Raw genomic sequence first — 16,792 nt, forward strand, 5'->3', positions numbered from 1 at the left:
CGCAGCTACTCAGGAGGCTGAGACAGGAGAATCGCTTGAACCCGGGAGGCAGAGGTTGCAGTGAGCCGAGATCACATCATTGCGCTCCAGCCTGGGCAACAGAGTGAGACTCCATCTTAAAAAAAAAAAAAAAAAAAAGAAAAAAGAAAAAAGAAATCATGCATCTGACAAAAGATTTATATTTAAAAGATGTAAAGTTCAACAATAAGAAAATGAATATTCCAATTTAAAGATAGCCAATGCCTGGCACAGGACCTGACTAGTAGAGAGAAGCATCAAATCAGTTTTGTCGACCAAGAAAATGAGAACCCAGAGAGAGAATATGACCTGTGAATGTAGCTCATCCTCCTCATTTGATTGACAAGCATTTATTGAGAGGTGGAGACAAATAGTGCAAGGCAGATTGAAATGCAGATTGGAATGCTCTTTCCTTGGGTCAAATCGAATAGTGGCCCAAGGAAACAGCCCTGCACAGGGTGACAACCTGTAGGAATGTATCTTTTTCTGATGTCTTTCAACGTGGACCCCCTGAATGAGCCTTTCTCTCCAAGGTGCTCCAGTGTGCTGCCCTGCTGCCATCTGTTTTTCTTTCTTTTTTTTTTTTTTTTTTTGAGACAGAGTCTCGCTCTGTCACCCAGGCTGGAGTGCAGTGGCACGATCACTACAAGCTTCACCTCCCGGGTTCACACCATTCTCCTGCATCAGCCTCCCGAGTAGCTGGGACTATAGGCGCCCACCACTGTGCCTGACTAATTTTTTGTATTTTTAGTAGAGACGGAGTTTCACCGTGATCTCAACCTCCTGACCTCATGATCCACCCGCCTCGGCCTCCCAAAGTGCTGGGATTACAGGCGTGAGCCACCGCGCCTGGCCACCATCTGTTTTAAATCCAGAGCCCCTCTGACCTGCTTACGAAAAGTTAGACAAGAGCTGGTCCAGGAGAAGGCTCAGGGGTGAAGCCAGGTGATGAACTTGAGACTACAGTTCAGAAGCCCACACCCTGGCCCCAACACTGCCCATAATAAACGAGTGGCTTTGGCCAAATGTCCCTGGCTACGGGCCTCTGCTTCCCTAGTTGTTCAGCAGAGGAGCGGGGTGTTCAGACTCTCAGCTGCACGCCTCCACCCTGGACATTCTCAGATTCACCAGAGCTAACATTGTCGCTCATTAACTGGACCGCATTTCATTCTTCTTTTCGTACCCAAGACCTGAAACCCCGAGCATGTTAGTCCTTTGTCAAATGCCAGCAAGCTTAAACACAGATGAAAGCACGCGTCCTTGCTGACTGGAAACCTAGAGGTCGAACGCTTGGCCTCGATGTCCCTGCTATCTTGAATTCTCTGGGTGCCCTTGGCACAGCCCACAGTTTGCCGACAAGTTCATCATCTCCAACTTTGTAGACCTTCTGGCAGATTGCAGCAGCCTCTATTATTTCAATGTATAATTTATATGGCCCATTTTCACTGCCAAGGACAGCCTACAAAGCACACTTGATCCTGCACAAGAAAACAGTGAGCTTTGCCCTCTGGGATGTGTGTGCTTTCCACCTACGGACACAAGCAACTTTTCCAAAGTCTTTTGCTTTACTGGGGCACCTCACTAGGGCAGGAACAATGGGACCTCAGAATAATAGGACAGTCACCACAATTTCAAGGCTGCTCTCAGAGGCAGGTATGTGGGTGACATTAAACACATAGGGTGGTTTCCAGCCACTGGAAGGCCATGCTGGCAGGCTGGAGGCCCTTTGCATCTTTGCAGGAGAGCAGCATGACGCCCCAGGCAAGAGGTTCCTAATCGAAGTGGGGGCTCCGTTTCCCCGATGCTGCCTGCTACCCAGGGAAACGCATATATGTCATGGCAACTTTCTAGACTTCAGCCTCCTCTCCCCTCCACCCAGGGCATTAGCTCCCGTCCTGACAGCCTTGCTGGATTGTGGCAAGGATCAAGACAAATAAAAAATATATGAGGGTTTTTTTTTTTTTTTTTTTGAAAATGCTATGTGCTTGCTACATAAATTTGGTCCATGGACCAGCAGTGTCAGCATTACTTGAGAGCTTGCTGGCAATGCAGAATCTCAGGCCCCACCTCAGACCTACTGGATCTGAAACTGCATTTTAACAAGACCCCACGTGATTTGCATGAGAAGTATTGCAATACGCTAACGGAAATGTGGTATGGGAGAAGAATGTGTGGTCTGGATCCTGGAGCTCTGAGTTCAAATTCAGCTCAGCCACAAAGTCCTTCGTGGCCTTGGGAGGTGGCTGGGGCCTCCGTTCCCTCAGTAGGAGAAGTGTCATCCTGCTGCAGTAGGAGAATGTGGAATGGAGAGGAGAGGGGGCAGAGGGCAAAGGGCTGAGCGACAGGGAGCCCCTTCCCAGTGGCGTGAAGAAAATGGGTCAGAGAAAACAGTGGAGAAGATCAGGGAGAGATCAGTGCTTCCCCCTGCCAGCCCTGCTCACCCCCACCCCAACCCTTCCTCAGTCACCAAAGCTTCTTGGCATGGACCCTCAAGTCAGCTGTGGGCCAAAGGCAGCTGAGAAGTGGACAGTCCTGCTTGGTTGTCAGATATCCAAAGTGGCACCAGGAGGCCTGGAGGGTCTTCAGCCTGCCCCAGGCTGCAGAGTATCCCCTGTAGACCCAGGACTGAGATCAGTAAGTGGATCGGGGAACCCTGGAGTAGCCCCATCCTCCAGGTTGCAAAGGGAGCAGCTGAGGGGATCTTGCAGACTGTCTCGGAGGCATTGTCTGCACATTTAACGAACGGTATTCTCATTACGCTGGCTTTTCTATTAAGCAAGCTTCTTGATATAACGCGAAGGTGAGGGCACTTGACCTGTGTTTCAAAATTTCCCTGCAATGCTGGGAAATGGACTGCATCATGCTCAACAAGACTCCATTCAAGTAATTACCCAGAGAGAGGTATGATAGTTGCAAGGAGGTAAGTGCTCCATTTTGTGGGGTTAAAAATACCAACTTTATGGGGCTGTGGTGAGCATTAAATGTGAAAACATGTGGCCCGCTCTTAGCACAGGTTTGCAATTAGCCTTTTCCCCACAGTCTTGCAGATGAATCGAAAGCTCTGGTCTGGCCCAGAAGCCCCTTCCTTGGCCTCCACCAGCAGCTGAACTCTAATGGCTCTGCTAATCGATGTTTCAAATCCATGGTGATGGAGCCATGAGCCCTAATCCTAGAAGCTGGACTCAGGGCTGGGGGGTGTTCTTTTCTGAAAAATCTCTTCTATTGTTTTCAAGAAACACAAGCAGCTTGGCCCTACATGCTTTCCTAGCTGCACCCAATCCCTTGAGGAAATCAAGTTAAAGGAGTCCTTTCTGACGGTAGTTTTAAATGCTCCCATGTGTGCGTTCAAAACCTAGAGAATAGGCCGGGCGTGGTGGCTCACACCTGTAATCCCAGCACTTTGGGAAGCCGAGGTGGGCAGATCATGAGGTTAGGAGTTTGAGACCAGCCTGGCCAACATAGTGAAACCTTGTCTCTAGTTAAAAAAAAAAAAACAAAAGTTAGCCGGGTGTGGTGATGCATGCCTGTAATCCCAGCTACTTGGAAGGCTAAGGCAGGAGAATTGCTTTTCCTCTTACTCAGCCCACGTGGAGGACAGAAGATGGCTGCCCCATGATTACTCTGTTCTTTCTTATAAATCCAGCTATCCAGTTAGTGCCTTGATATCTCTGTCTCTTTCCAAATGTGCCTATCATCTTCGGTCCTATCGATGTGGCCAGGAAAGTGAGGTCATGTTCACAAACATGGTTTCCAGGAGCCCACCAGGCAAGAGCTGGAGAGACATCTAAAATAACGCACTGCAAAATCTCTTCCAGTGGGAGACTTCCGCTCTCCCGGCACAAAAGTTTGCTCCAAGAAAGGCAGCTGCCCTTTCGGCCCTTTCAGTTTGAGGTTCAGGACAAGCCTGCTCCAGTCCTGAAAACAAAGCTCCATCCCAGCCAACCCAGGTGCTGTGAGTGCATTTCCAGCCCACTAGCAACTGCGCTTGCAGTTTGAGATATTGCCACGAGAGGGCACTCCAAAGCAAGAAGCGCATTCTCTCAAACTCCAGTCCTCATATTGCAACTCAACTGCCGTGGGCCCAGTTAGGTTGGCTGTAGGAAGTCTGCAAGGCTGGCAGAGACAGAGAGGACAGGGACCCACGATCCCAGAACTCTTGGCCTGCTGCCCAGGCCCTGCCATATCTCATGAAGGATGGCATATCACAAGCAAACCCAGTCACTGCATTTTAAGCTGGAAGGTTGGCTCAGAACCCTAGTGGAATTTTCAGAGGGGTACAGGGAGACTTGGCTAGAGGCCAGCCTAAGGACTACATTAAATGCAGGCAAAATGTGGAGAAAGTCTAAAAGCTCTGCACCATAAACATTAACAGGGTTAGTGTTAGGAAACCAGGGGCTTTGATTTTTTTAGCTTTGCATTTTTATGTTTTCTAAATATTCTAATGAACACGTATTGTGTGTATAATTCCCTTGCTAATGTACCTTTTTGGTTATTTTCAGTTAGGGGCTTTTATGAACAAAGCCGTTTGAACATCATGTACAAGTCTTTGTGTGGACATGTTTTCATTGCTCTTGTGTAAATGCCAAGCAGAGGAATTAATGGATAGGAATATCTTTAACTTTATAAGAACAGTCAATGGTTTTCCAAAGTGGTAGTACCATTTTAAACTCCCAACAGGAATATGTGATAGTTGCTCCATATCCTTGTCAACACTTGGTGTAGTGAGCCTTTTAAATTTTAGCCATTCTAGTGGGTGTGAAGTGGTGTTCCATGGTGGCGTCATTTTACATTTCCCAACCGACAAAAGACATTGAGAGTCTTTTTTGTGTGCTTACTCTCTACTCAAATATTTTGCTTTGTGAAGCATTTGCTCAAACCTTTTGCCCCTTTTTAAATTGGGTGAGTTTGTCTTTTTCAAATTGTGGCTACGGGCATTCTTTACAAATCCTTTATCAAATATATGCATGGTATGAAGTAAAGGTGGAGGTTCATTGTTTTCCATCTGGATTATATAATTTCCTGTGTGTACTATAACAAATTCCCATAAACTTGGTAGTTTAAAACAACAGAAATCTATTATCTCACAGTTCCGCAGACCAGAAGTCTGAAATCAGTATCACTGGACCACATTTAAGGTGTCGGCAGGGTTGTACTGCCTCTGGAGGCTCTAGAGAAGAATCTGTTTCCTGCCTCTTCTGGCATCTGGTGGCTGCCAGCAATCCTTGGCTTGTGGCTGCATCACTACAATCTCAGCCCACGTGGTCACATCATCTTCTTCTCCTCTATGTGTCAAATATTCCTCTGCTTCCTTCTTATAATGATACTTGTGATTGAATTTAGTTTCCATACAGATAATCCAGGATATCTCAGTCTCAAGATCCTTAACTTAATCACATTTGCAAAGACACTTTGCAGGTAATGACATGGTTTGGCTGTGTCCCCACCCAAATCTCATCTTGAATAGTAGCTCCCATGATCCCCACACGTCATGGGAGGGACCCAGCGGGAGGTAATTGAATCATTGGGGGGATGTTTTCCCATGCTGTTCTCATGATGGTGAATACGTCTCATGAGATCTGATGGTTTTGTAAAGGGCAGTTCCCCTGCACACGCTCTCTTGACTGCTGCCATGGAAGACACGCTTTTGCTCCTCCTTCACCTTCTGCCATGATTGTGAGGCCTCCCCAGCCATGTGGAACTGTGAGTCCATTAAACCTCTTTTTCTTTATAAATTACCCAGTCTCGGGTATGACTTTATTAGCATGGTAAGAACAGACTAATACAGGTAACATTCACAGGTTCCAGGGATTAGGACCTGATATCTCTGGGCTAATTATTTAGCCTGCCACATGGATCTTCAGTAATTCCAGGATCAGTTGAAACAATTACCATCCCTATTGAATTACCTTAGTACCTTTGTTGAAACTCAGTTGACCATATATGTTTAGGTTTACTTATAGGATTTCTATTCTGTCCCATCTATCTCTCTGCCTATCCTCATACCAACATCACGCTGTCTTAATTATGTAGCTTTATACTGTCTTGAAATTAAGTACTCCAGTGTTAATCTTCCAACTGTATCTTTTCATTAAAAAAAAACAGAAAAAAGGGTATTCTATGTCCTTTGCATTTCCATATATATTTCAGAAACATCATGTCAATTTCACACAAAAAATTAAAGCCTGCTGGAATTTCTATTGGGATTTCTTTGAATCTATAGACCAGTTTGTGATGTATTAACAACTTTATACATCTTAAAATTCAGTCTCCCAATCCATGAATATAATTTATCTTTTTTTTTAGGTCCACTTGAATTTCTCTCAGCAATATTTGTAGTTTCAATCTATATGTCCTGCATGTGTTTTCATAATTTATTCCTAAATATTTCAGTTTGGATGCTATTGTGTCATTTGAAAACAGTTGGATGCTATTGCTGTTTCATTTTAACTTGTGTAGCTGATATTTATAAATGCAATTGATATTTGCAAAATTGTTAAATTCACTTAGGTCTAGCAGTTGTTTGTAGATTCCTTAGTACTTTCTACATAAACAACAATGGTGTACATGAATAAAGAAAGTTTTACATCTTTCTTTCCAATCTTGATATCTTTCTTTTTTTTCTTCTTTCTTCCCTTCTTCATTACACTGGTTAAGGCTTCCATCATGATATTAAATCAAAGTGGTGGAAGTGGATGTCCTTGTCTGCTTCCAATCTGAAGTAGAATGCATTCAATACAGCAGCACTAAGCACGATATTTGTTGCTTTTTTCTATAGAAAACTTTAGAAGGTTGAGGAAGTTCCCTTTATTCCTAAATTGCTCAGAATTTTTAATCAAAGCAAGTATTGATATGCACATACAATATTTTCCCCTTATTCTGTATATGGGGTAAATTAACTGATTTTCAAATGTTGAACTCACCTTATATTAACCTCACGAGGTCATGACATAAGTCTCTTTTATATATTTATAGATTTGATTTGCTAGTATTTTGTTCAGGATATTTGCATGTATGTTTGTAAGGGATATTTTTTTGTAGTTCTTTTTTAATGCCTTTGTCAGGTTTTGGTATCAAGGTGACATTGATATATTCAGAATATCAATTCTTTGTCAGTTATGTGTATGGCAAGTATTTTCTCCCACTATGTGGCATGACTTTTTATTCTTGTCATGGTGCCTTTTGTTGAACAGAGACTCTTCATTTTATTGTGCTCAGATAATTAATAATGTTTTCATTTAGGTTTAAGTGCTTTTTTTTTGCATTTGCTTGAGGCTTACAGTCTTTATTTGCATATTCCAGGAAGTCAGAAAAGGTCCAGTTGGCACTACTCAGGGTGTGTTAGAGGGCAGCTGGTGGCCGGGCTCGGTGGCTCACGCCTATAATCCCAGCATTTTAGGAAGCCAAGGCAGGCAGATCACTTGAGGTTAGGAGTTCGAGACCAGCCTGGCCAATGTGGTAAAACCTCGTCTCTACTAAAAATACAAAAATTAGCTGGGCATGGTGGCACACGCCTGTAATCCCAGCTACTCAGGAGGCTGAGGCAGGAGAATTACTTGAACCCGGGAGGCAGAGGTTGCAGTGAGCCAAGATAGTGCCACTCCACTCCACTCTGGGCAACAGAGTAAGACTCTGTCCCCCCGCAAAAAAAAAAGAAAAAGAAAAAAAGGCGGCTGGTACACCCTTGAATTTTGGGTTATCCTTGAAAGCAGCTTTGATAAACACTAAAGGCTATTTGGGTTTTTAGATTAATATTCAATTTACTGAAATAAATTAAAAATCCAGTAATCCTTAAGTTCTTAGCTTTAATTAAAATCCTAATATTCTATTTATACATCTAAGGGGACTTTTACAATTTAGTTGAGCAAATTCTCCAAAATATTTTAGGTTACATGTATATTAACATAATCTAGTTTCCTTTTGTGTGCATGTGTGTGTGTGTGTGTGTGTGTGTATAAATATATAAACATTGTCAATTTTCTTTTTAAACACTGCATATGTCTCTAACAAGCAAAGACTTCCCATGAACACAGATGAATTTTATAAATTTAATAAAATAAACATAATTTTGAGAAGTTTTCTTAAACAATATTTGTTAACAAAATTGTTTTTAAAGTAGAATACCTTTCAACTTTATAATCATAAGATTAAGTCTCTTATGGAAGTACATCATTAAAATTGGAATTATAAGTAATCTGCCCCATACGCCAAGTTCTTATACACACGTTAAATACTCAATATGCACAAATTAGTCCTAAAACTAATGCCAAAAATGTTAATGCCATTGGTTTTGTTTATTTTGTTTTATTTTCTCCATAAGTAATTATAAACACTTCTAGGTTTTTAACAAAGGCAGTAGTTTTTAGCAGGCAGTAGTTTTTAACTATTAATACTAAGGCAGTAGGCTAAGGCAGTAGTTTTTAACAGGATGGTACTGCCCCCTAGGGGGCATTTTGGAAATTTGATGGTGTGCTTTTATTAGCAATTGGCGAGGGGATGCTTGTATTTAGCTCTTGAATGGAGACAAGGGGCTGACAAATGAAATAGGTAAGACAATCCTGCACAGCTAAAAGTTACCCTGTATAAATGTCAAAGATCTCTTCATACAAGCAAAAAGCTCATAATTATTTAGGCCTAGAACTTAAACATGTTTTACGTGTTTTTGACATAGTTTTAATATAGATTGAATTTTTAGGAATTTTGTTATCTTGTAAATCAGGGAGAAATTGTACTTTGATTTGTTCTGAACTTTACCAAGAGTTATTCACCATTTCAGAAAATCATGTCACCGGCAGCAATGTACTTCAGCCTGTATTTGCAGCTCCCTCATTCAGGGTGATTAGATGTAGATAGATGTATACAAATATATAGATACGTTTCTTAGGTCCTTGTTTTGAAACATCAAATATAAAAAAGTAAGCATTGGCTGGGCGCGGTGGCTCACGTCTGTAATCCCAGCACTTTGGGAGGCTGAGGAGGGCGGATGATGAGGTCAGGAGTTCGAAACCAGCCTGGCCAACATGGTGAAACTCCGTCTCTACTAAAAATACAAAAATTAGCCGGGCATGGTGATGTGCACTTATAATCCCAGCTACTCGGGAGGCTGAGGCAAGAGAATCGCTTGAACCTGGGAGGCGGAGGTTGCAGTGAGCCAAGATCACGCCACTGCACTTCAGCCTGGGTGACAGAGCAAGACTCCATCTCAAGAAAAAAGAAATTAAGAATGTACCATTGAATATTGTATCATCTTAAATCCAAACTTATATGGTTGCAAACAACTCATTCTTTCATTATACCTTTTGGTGTAATAGTGCTTGAGCATGTACATATTGAAATATACACTATTTTATTACAAATAATTTTCTTGTATTTCTCTTTTGTTTGGGCAATACCTTGTGTGTAAATATAATAGAGGATGTTATCTATGAATTTCATTTCAGGATAGTAGAGAGCATTTTTAATCTTCACAAAAAAATGTGTAGCCCTGGATTAACAATACTGCTGTGCACAGTCAGATTTTAAATCAGATAATAAATTTATAAGATTGAAACAGTGTGATATTGTTGCCAGAAGAGATAGCTTTTTGGAACAGAACAGAAAATATCCAAACAGACATACTGGTATATATACCAGCTAATGAGTTTTGAATATAAAGATGGAATATCAAATCAAAGGTGAAATGTAAGATGATTTAATAATGGTAGTGGAACAACTGGCTAAGACATATATGGATACATAAAACACTATATGTACCAATCTAAATTCCAGATGGATTAAAGTAAATCTTAAATAGCAAACCCCAGAATAATCTAAAGAAAATACAAGTGACAGCGTATTGAATAGCTAGTAGAAATGGCCTTTTCTGAAGACAAAAATAATAAACTAAAATATTGGTAAGTTTGCATAAATATTAAACACTTTTCTATTTAAAACAAAAAAACACCAAAAAGGCAGGAATGAAGTATAAATAAAAATTTGCAACACCTATGAGAATGGATGAAGATAATTAATATGTCATTAATTCCTGTATATCAATAAGGAAAAAAATACTTCAGTAGAACAAGGGTCCAAGAATATGAGAAGATAACTCACAAAATAAGGAGTACATGAAGCTAATAAACTTAAAAATAGTTTAGTCTCACTAATGGTGAAAAGAAAAGTATATTAAAATAAGTCACCTATTAAATCAACAAAGGGTTTTTGTGTTATTGCTTCTTAACGACAAAGCTAATTGTTAGTGAGGAGTAGAATAAAAATAGATTCTCTCACATACTTCTGGGAAAATGTAAACTGATGACAATATTTTTGGATGCCAACATAACAACATAGGTATCAGGTGCTGTAAAAAATGCACAGTTTCTGACCCAGCAGTTCCACCTCTAGGAATATACAGAAAACACTTGTGCCCCATAATGTTAGCGCTTCATGCTAAAATAACTTATCAGAGCAAAAATTAGACTTTAAACCCTTAAAAGGGAGAGCTGATACGTTGAACCCACGGGGATGGAATATTTAATGACAATTAAATATCATATTGAAGTTCTGGAAAAGGCAAATGGGCGGGGATGGTTGCCAGGAGCAGGACGGGGGTGACTCCAAAAGCGCATGAGAGAATTGATGGAGGAGGGGGCGGGGCATGTAAAAAAAAAGGTCTGAATCAGAGCTGTCAAAGTCGCCCAGACTCACAGAAGTGTACACTAAAATGGTGAATTCTACTTTGTGTAAATTACATACACCTTAATAAACTTGACTTTTTAAAAATCTTGTTGAAGAATATTAAGCAGCCTGGGGAAATCTAAATGGTTGATTAACTAAAGTGAGTAATTTGCAAGGCAGAGTGTGATGGGAACTTGGCCGGTGGTGGAGGTGGTGTTTACATATTCAGGGGAGACATAGGCTGGGAGGAAATGTGCCAGAATGTATTTATATTAGTGTCTCCCTGGAAGTTAAACATCGTTTATTAAATTAAACATCGTTTTTCTCCTTGCATTTTCTTTGTTTGTTATTGTCGTGTTGTTTTTGGTTTTGGTTTTTGCAGCAAACAGCTCTTCTGTTATTGGCGGGGTTGGAGTGGGGGGCGGTGCTACAGCAATTTGGAAGCAGGGCTCACTTGCTATGGCTTCCAGGTTCCTTCCGGCGCTTTTCTCTTCGGTAGATCCGTCAAGCCGAGACAGGCGAGCCGGGGAGTCGCGAAGGCGCCCGGGCGAGCGGGGTGGGGTGGGGTGGGGTGGGGTGGGGGGCGGGGCCTGCGTCTCTCTAGGGCTGCCAGAGTGGGCGCGTCGCTATTGGATGGAGGGGGAAGTAACACCCCAAGAACGCTGTCATTTCCTGGGCCAAGTTGGGACCCGGACGGCCTCACAATGATGAGTGAGTCTTGCTTCCCCAGGGGGCTGGCGGGCTGGGCTGGGAGCAGGCTTCCCCTACCCCAGCCCAGGAAGGGACAGGGAATAGCTTCATTCCTTGACTTCATCAACCAGCTGACCTACTGACCCCCTCTCCCTCCCTTCCTCCCTCCCCTTCCCTTCCTCCCTCCGCTCCTTGCTTCCCTCCCCCTCCCTTCTTCCCTCCCCCTCCCTCCCTTTCTCCCCCTCTCTCTCCTCTTTCTCCCCTTTCCCCTCTCCCTCTGCCTTCCCCTGGCACTCTCTCTCTAGAACGGGCAGCTGCTGCTGCAGTGGGAGGAGGTAAGTTACCCGGATCGTCTGTCTCCAGGCCCTCACCTAACCTGGTCCCGGGGGTGCTGGGAGAACGCAGAGATGAGGCTGGCTCTCATCCTCTCACCTTCCACTTCCGAAGCTGCCTGAGGAGCCTGAGTGAGCCATAGGGGCCGAGAGCGGCATCAAAATACTCCAGGGAAAAGCTCACTCCCATTCCTGCCCCAGCTTCTCTTCCAGTCCTTATGTCGAATAAGCATAGGAGGAAGATCGTTTGAAAGAGGGTTTGCAGCTAAACTCCACATGGCTTATTTCACATTTATGAGTGGACACACACACACACACACACACACACATACACACACAAACGTGAGACCCAATGAAGGGTATTGACTTCCTCAGCATCACACAGCAAGTTAGAGACAAACCAGGGCTATGCCTGGTCCTTCTATGACATCTTTGCTTCACCTGGCTCCACACTGCACCTTTTCTTCACCAGAAGACACCTAAGCTGCCACCTCTCTATTGCTCAAGCTGACAGTCCCCGGAAACTGTCAAGGAATTCCTAAGCGGGGGGCGGGGGGAAGGATCCCTTCTCCTGAGCCCACCTCTGCACTCAGCTTCTCTCTCCCCACAGCCCTGGCAGTGGGGGCTGTGCCCGTGGTGCTCAGTGCCATGGGCTTCACTGGGGCAGGAATCGCCGCGTCCTCCATAGCAGCCAAGATGATGTCCGCAGCAGCCATTGCCAACGGGGGTGGGGTTTCTGCGGGGAGCCTGGTGGCTGCTCTGCAGTCCGTGGGTAAGTGTCCTAGACAGGACCACCAGAGCTGCGAGAAGATCCAGCCCTGAGGCTGAGCCCGAGGGAAGCTCTTCTCACCCTGCAGTTCCGTGACCCTCAGCTTCCTGGGTCTTCAGTCTCTCCCTCACTGTCCCCTCTTCTGGCTCCTTCTGAGTGAGGTTTGGGGTGGGATTGGAGGGGTGATGAGGTGCTGGGTAGGGAGAAGAGGAAAGGAACCTAGGCCAAGAGCGATGCCTGGGCTCTGAAACCTGGGTGACCTAGGCAAGGTCCCCTGCCCTCTCTGGGCCTCAGTGGTCTCCTGTGTAAAGTGAGGGGCCCTGTAGCTCTTAGGGTCTGTCTGTGGATGACTCTCCCTCTGTGTCTCAGTTTCCGTGAATTCACCCCTGAGCTGTCGTCTTTTAGTTGCCTCTAGCAGCTTCTACCCAAGGCAGAGCCCTGGGATTTTCAGGACCTGGAGGAGGGATCCGGGTGGGATTTCTGGGCCACTGCCCGACCCCTGTGCTCATTCTCTGTCTCCTCCACAGGGGCAGCCGGACTCTCCACATCATCCAACATCCTCCTGGCCTCTGTTGGGTCAGTGTTGGGGGCCTGCTTGGGGAATTCACCTTCTTCTTCTCTCCCAGCTGAACCCAAGGCTAAAGGAGATGAGGCAAGAGAAAATGTACTCCAAGGTGAACCTCCAAAACCCCCACTCAAGTCAGAGAAACAGGAGGAATAAAGGTCACATGCAGATGCATCTCCCTGTCTTTGCTTCTTGCAGCTCTGTTTGGAGTTCTGAGCTGGAGGTTTCCAGTTCTCCCCCTCTCCTAGACTGCCTTGTCATGGAGGGGCAGAGGGAGGTGGTTGGCCATGCAGATAATCAGTAGGCAGAAGGCTTTGATTGGTCTCAGCCTTATGGGGATGGGCTGTGTGACCCAGGGCCATTCATGGGCCTTTTCTGGGCCTCAGTTTCCCCCTTATTCAATGTTGGCATTGTCACAGGCTCCTGTTGGGAGGCAGGGGTGAGGGGTAGCCAGGGCACTTCAGGAACCACTGACCGTAGAGCCCTCTGTTCTTCATTAATGGCATTAGATACCCAGAATGAGCAGGACACCATCCTTCCCTTGCCCAACCCCAAAGTCTTGTCAGAAGGCTGATAAGCAAGCCAGCAGGAAAAGACAATGTGTCCAGTGTTACATTCAGGCTCTAGGCACTCTGAGGGGAGGAGGCTGAGTCAGGAATGATCACCAAACTGTGTCTGGGAAACTGAAGGAGAGGCTGAGTTCATGCATGAGGACCTGGAACCCTGACCACACCCTCACTGTGTTAGTCTGTTTTGGGTAGCAATAAAGGAATATCTGCAGCTGGGTCATTTATAAAGAAAAGAGGTCTATTTGGGCCCACAGTTCTGCAGACTTTACAAGAAGCATGGTTTGTACAAGCCGGCATTTATTTCTGGTGAAAGCCTCAGGAAGCTTACAATTGCACAAGGGGAAGGAGGAGCAGGTGTGTCATGTGGCGAGAGAGGGAGCAAGAGAGATGCCAGGCTCTTTTAAGTAGCCAGCTCTCTTGTGAACAAATAGAGTGAAAACGCTCCTTACTGTGGGGAGGAGATGGAGTCATTCATGAGGGATCCGCTTCCATGACCCAAACACCTGCCACTAGGCCCCACTTCCAACACAGGAATCACATTTTAACATGAGACTTGGAGGGTACAAACATCCAAACTATATCAGTCACCTGAAGACTCCAGTCTTTGTTCATGTGACGGGTGCTACAGTGGATGGGAGGAGTTCACACGGACCCCCAGGAGACTGTGATGTCAGGAGAAACTGGGCACTTACCCAAACAAAAGTGACACAGAGCATTATGTTCAGTGCAGTGATGGACACCAACCACAAGCGGGGAGCACAGAGGAGGCAGAGATCTATTCTCACATCTGGGGAGGCTTCCTGGAAGAGGAGGCAAAAGGTTTGGGCCTTGAAAGGTGACTGGAAGTCTGACAGAGGAGGAGGGAGGCAAAGGGAAAGGTGTCCCAGGAGGAAGTAAGTCCCAGCTGCTCAGTGAGAGAACTGGAGAGGAGATGTAACTAGGCATTTCCATGGCAGTGTGGGTGGAAGGCAATACCTCCCAGAAGCCAGCGAGAGGAAGGGGACCTCTAGGCAGCCATGGAGAGCAACAGAGGCAGGAGGGAACTCCGAAGCCTGGAGGTTTTACAGGGAAGCAAGTCTGGTCTGGATGACCCCCAGCTGTCCTTCTGCCCCCATACATTTTAGGTTCCTTATGCTGAGGCACATTCATGTCTGCTGCTCCTGAAACTCCCCTCTATTTTGTGGGACAGAGACCTAGGCTCTGAGCCCCCCAGAGGACAACGGCAGCCCAGACTCCACAAGGGGAGGACCCTGGTCTCCATCTTCCTCCCAAGGACGGCCTGCACAGCTGAACCTAGGAAAGAGAGGCCAAGTGTCCAGGAACAAAAGCTGGGGCCTTTTCCCCAAGGGCTCAGGTATGAAGGGGTGACTGAGAAGGCTGCCTCTCCTCTCCTCCAACAGATCAGCATCAACTACACAGAGAACAGAGCAGAAGGGGCATCTGTCTACTTCTGTCTCATCTGGAGGTCTCAGCATCTTGCTCCTTCCCGCCATGTTCCTGGCCCCTCAGAAGCCGTCACCACTGAGGGCTGCTGCCCATAACCCATGAGACAGCTCCAGCCTCCCTATCTGGAGACCCAGATATGACAGGGATGGAAACTTTTGCCTTAATTATTCTAACCCTTGGCTCCCACCACCATTAAGCCAGGCTGTGTGAGGAATGTCATCATGTGAGAATAACAGAGGCCCTCCTTAGATGGGATGGTCAAAGAAGGCCTCTGAAACAAAGACGCTTTGCCTAAGACCTAAAGGACAGGAGAGAATTTCTTAGCTTCAGCCTCTGGAAAACTGAAAAATAATAAATAATTTAAAATTAAAATAAAATAATTTTTTTTAAAAAAGAGAAATAACATAGGATGGGAGATGACTACATTTATAAGTTAGACTTTTTTTGATTCCCTTGTTCCCCAAGGAGGAACTTCGTGGGTATTCACAGCTCCTACCCTGGTGACAGGCATTTTTGGGTGTCCCCTGATGCTCCATTCACTGCTAGGGTGAAGTCTCACTTCCTGCCAGAGAAGCCTCATTCCCTGGAGGTGTTTCAAAGAATGAGGTATAAGTAGAAATACAAGTTCTAAAATTTCTGCCCACACTCTAACAGATGGTCTTAAGGCAGCCTTCTGGGTGCACACAAGGCATCTTATAGACCACTTGGTAACCTATCAAGAAGGAAGAGCTGGCCAGGTACAGTGGTTTATACCTGTAATCCCAGAACTTTGGGAGGCCAAGGAGGGTGGATCACTTGAGTCCAGGAGTTCCAGCCTGGGCAACATGGCAAAATTCCATCTATACAAAATATACAGAAATTAGCTGGGTGCATTGGCACATGCCTGGGTCCCAGCTACTTGGGAGGCTGAGATGGGAGGATCTCTTGAGCCAGGGAGATGGAGGTTGCCATGAGCCGAGATTGCACACTGCACTCCAGCTTGGGAAACAGAGCAAGACCCTTTCTCAAAAAAAAAAAAAGCCAGTCTACAAAATCATTACTTTCCTTGAACCCCTAGGACAGCTGAGGTTGCAGGGGCACCAGATGGCCTGAACTCTCAGGACAGTCAGGTGCCTCCAAGGAGAGACAGAACTCTGGATCACTGAGCCCCCTGGGGTCCACTGCACAAGCAAGTAAGGAATCAGCTAAAAGTCTTAAGTGATTGCTAAAGGCCACCTAAGACTCACGTGAGTGCATAGGACCTTCAGAAACCACAGAGACAGCATGGATCCTACCAACCTGCAGACCCTTTTCCCTGTGGACTGGGTCCCTGCAGGGTCCTGGAGAAAGCTTCCCCGGGAGGGGCAAGACTGGAGGAAGGGAGCAGGAAGGGCATCAAATTACCTCCACCTTCCTTCTCTTCTAGAAGGAGGGCACAAGAACCTTAAGCCACGGGGGAAAGATAGCCAACCCTGTAGCTTCCAAAGCTCATGCAAAGACAATTGCAGAAGGAGAAGAAAAAGTAAAACCCTACGCCCTTGGGGGAAGAGCAAGAAACCATCCTGAGCCCAGACCTGGAGACCTGCTACCCTTAGGAGAGGGGCAGGGATCTTGAGAAAATGCCACCCCTAAGCCCCAAACATACAGGACCTGCCTAGACTGAGGCTGGCTGAGGATCATAGAGAATCCAACTTCTCCCATCCAACCAGGCTAGCAAATAACAAGCAAACAGATGTCTACCACTGGGGATGGGGCAGATGTACAGAGACCA

At 45.4% G+C, this 16,792-nt stretch overlaps 2 protein-coding genes across 2 annotated transcripts in view; one reads left to right on the top strand and one right to left on the bottom strand.

The window, feature by feature from the left end:
- The first annotated feature begins 11,255 nt into the window (after window positions 1-11,255).
- IFI27L2 (interferon alpha inducible protein 27 like 2) lies at window positions 11,256-13,201 on the top strand. The gene is made up of 4 exons (XM_055288302.2): window positions 11,256-11,382; window positions 11,667-11,696; window positions 12,304-12,465; window positions 12,990-13,201. The coding sequence occupies exons 1-4, from the start codon at window positions 11,376-11,378 to the stop codon at window positions 13,181-13,183; spliced, it is 393 nt and encodes a 130-aa protein (XP_055144277.1). The 5' UTR covers window positions 11,256-11,375; the 3' UTR covers window positions 13,184-13,201.
- Window positions 13,202-13,875: 674 nt separating this feature from the next.
- LOC129487492 (interferon alpha-inducible protein 27, mitochondrial) overlaps window positions 13,876-16,792 on the bottom strand; it is a 39,836-nt gene continuing 36,919 nt past the window's right edge. The window contains exon 6 of the transcript XR_010122010.1: window positions 13,876-14,396. The gene's annotated coding sequence lies outside the window, so the exon portion shown is untranslated. The remainder of the gene's footprint in view (window positions 14,397-16,792) is intronic.

The sequence above is a fragment of the Symphalangus syndactylus genome, chromosome 8 (assembly GCF_028878055.3).
Source record: "Symphalangus syndactylus isolate Jambi chromosome 8, NHGRI_mSymSyn1-v2.1_pri, whole genome shotgun sequence".
Classification (NCBI taxonomy): Eukaryota; Metazoa; Chordata; class Mammalia; order Primates; family Hylobatidae; genus Symphalangus; species Symphalangus syndactylus.

What these genes read in the sequence shown, in the direction of transcription:
- IFI27L2 (XM_055288302.2), top strand. An exon ending in TGCTGCTGCAGTGGGAGGAG is followed by an intron (nt 11,697 to 12,303) that starts GTAAGTTACCCG and finishes CTCTCCCCACAG; the next exon opens with CCCTGGCAGTGGGGGCTGTG. An exon ending in GGCTGCTCTGCAGTCCGTGG is followed by an intron (nt 12,466 to 12,989) that starts GTAAGTGTCCTA and finishes TCTCCTCCACAG; the next exon opens with GGGCAGCCGGACTCTCCACA.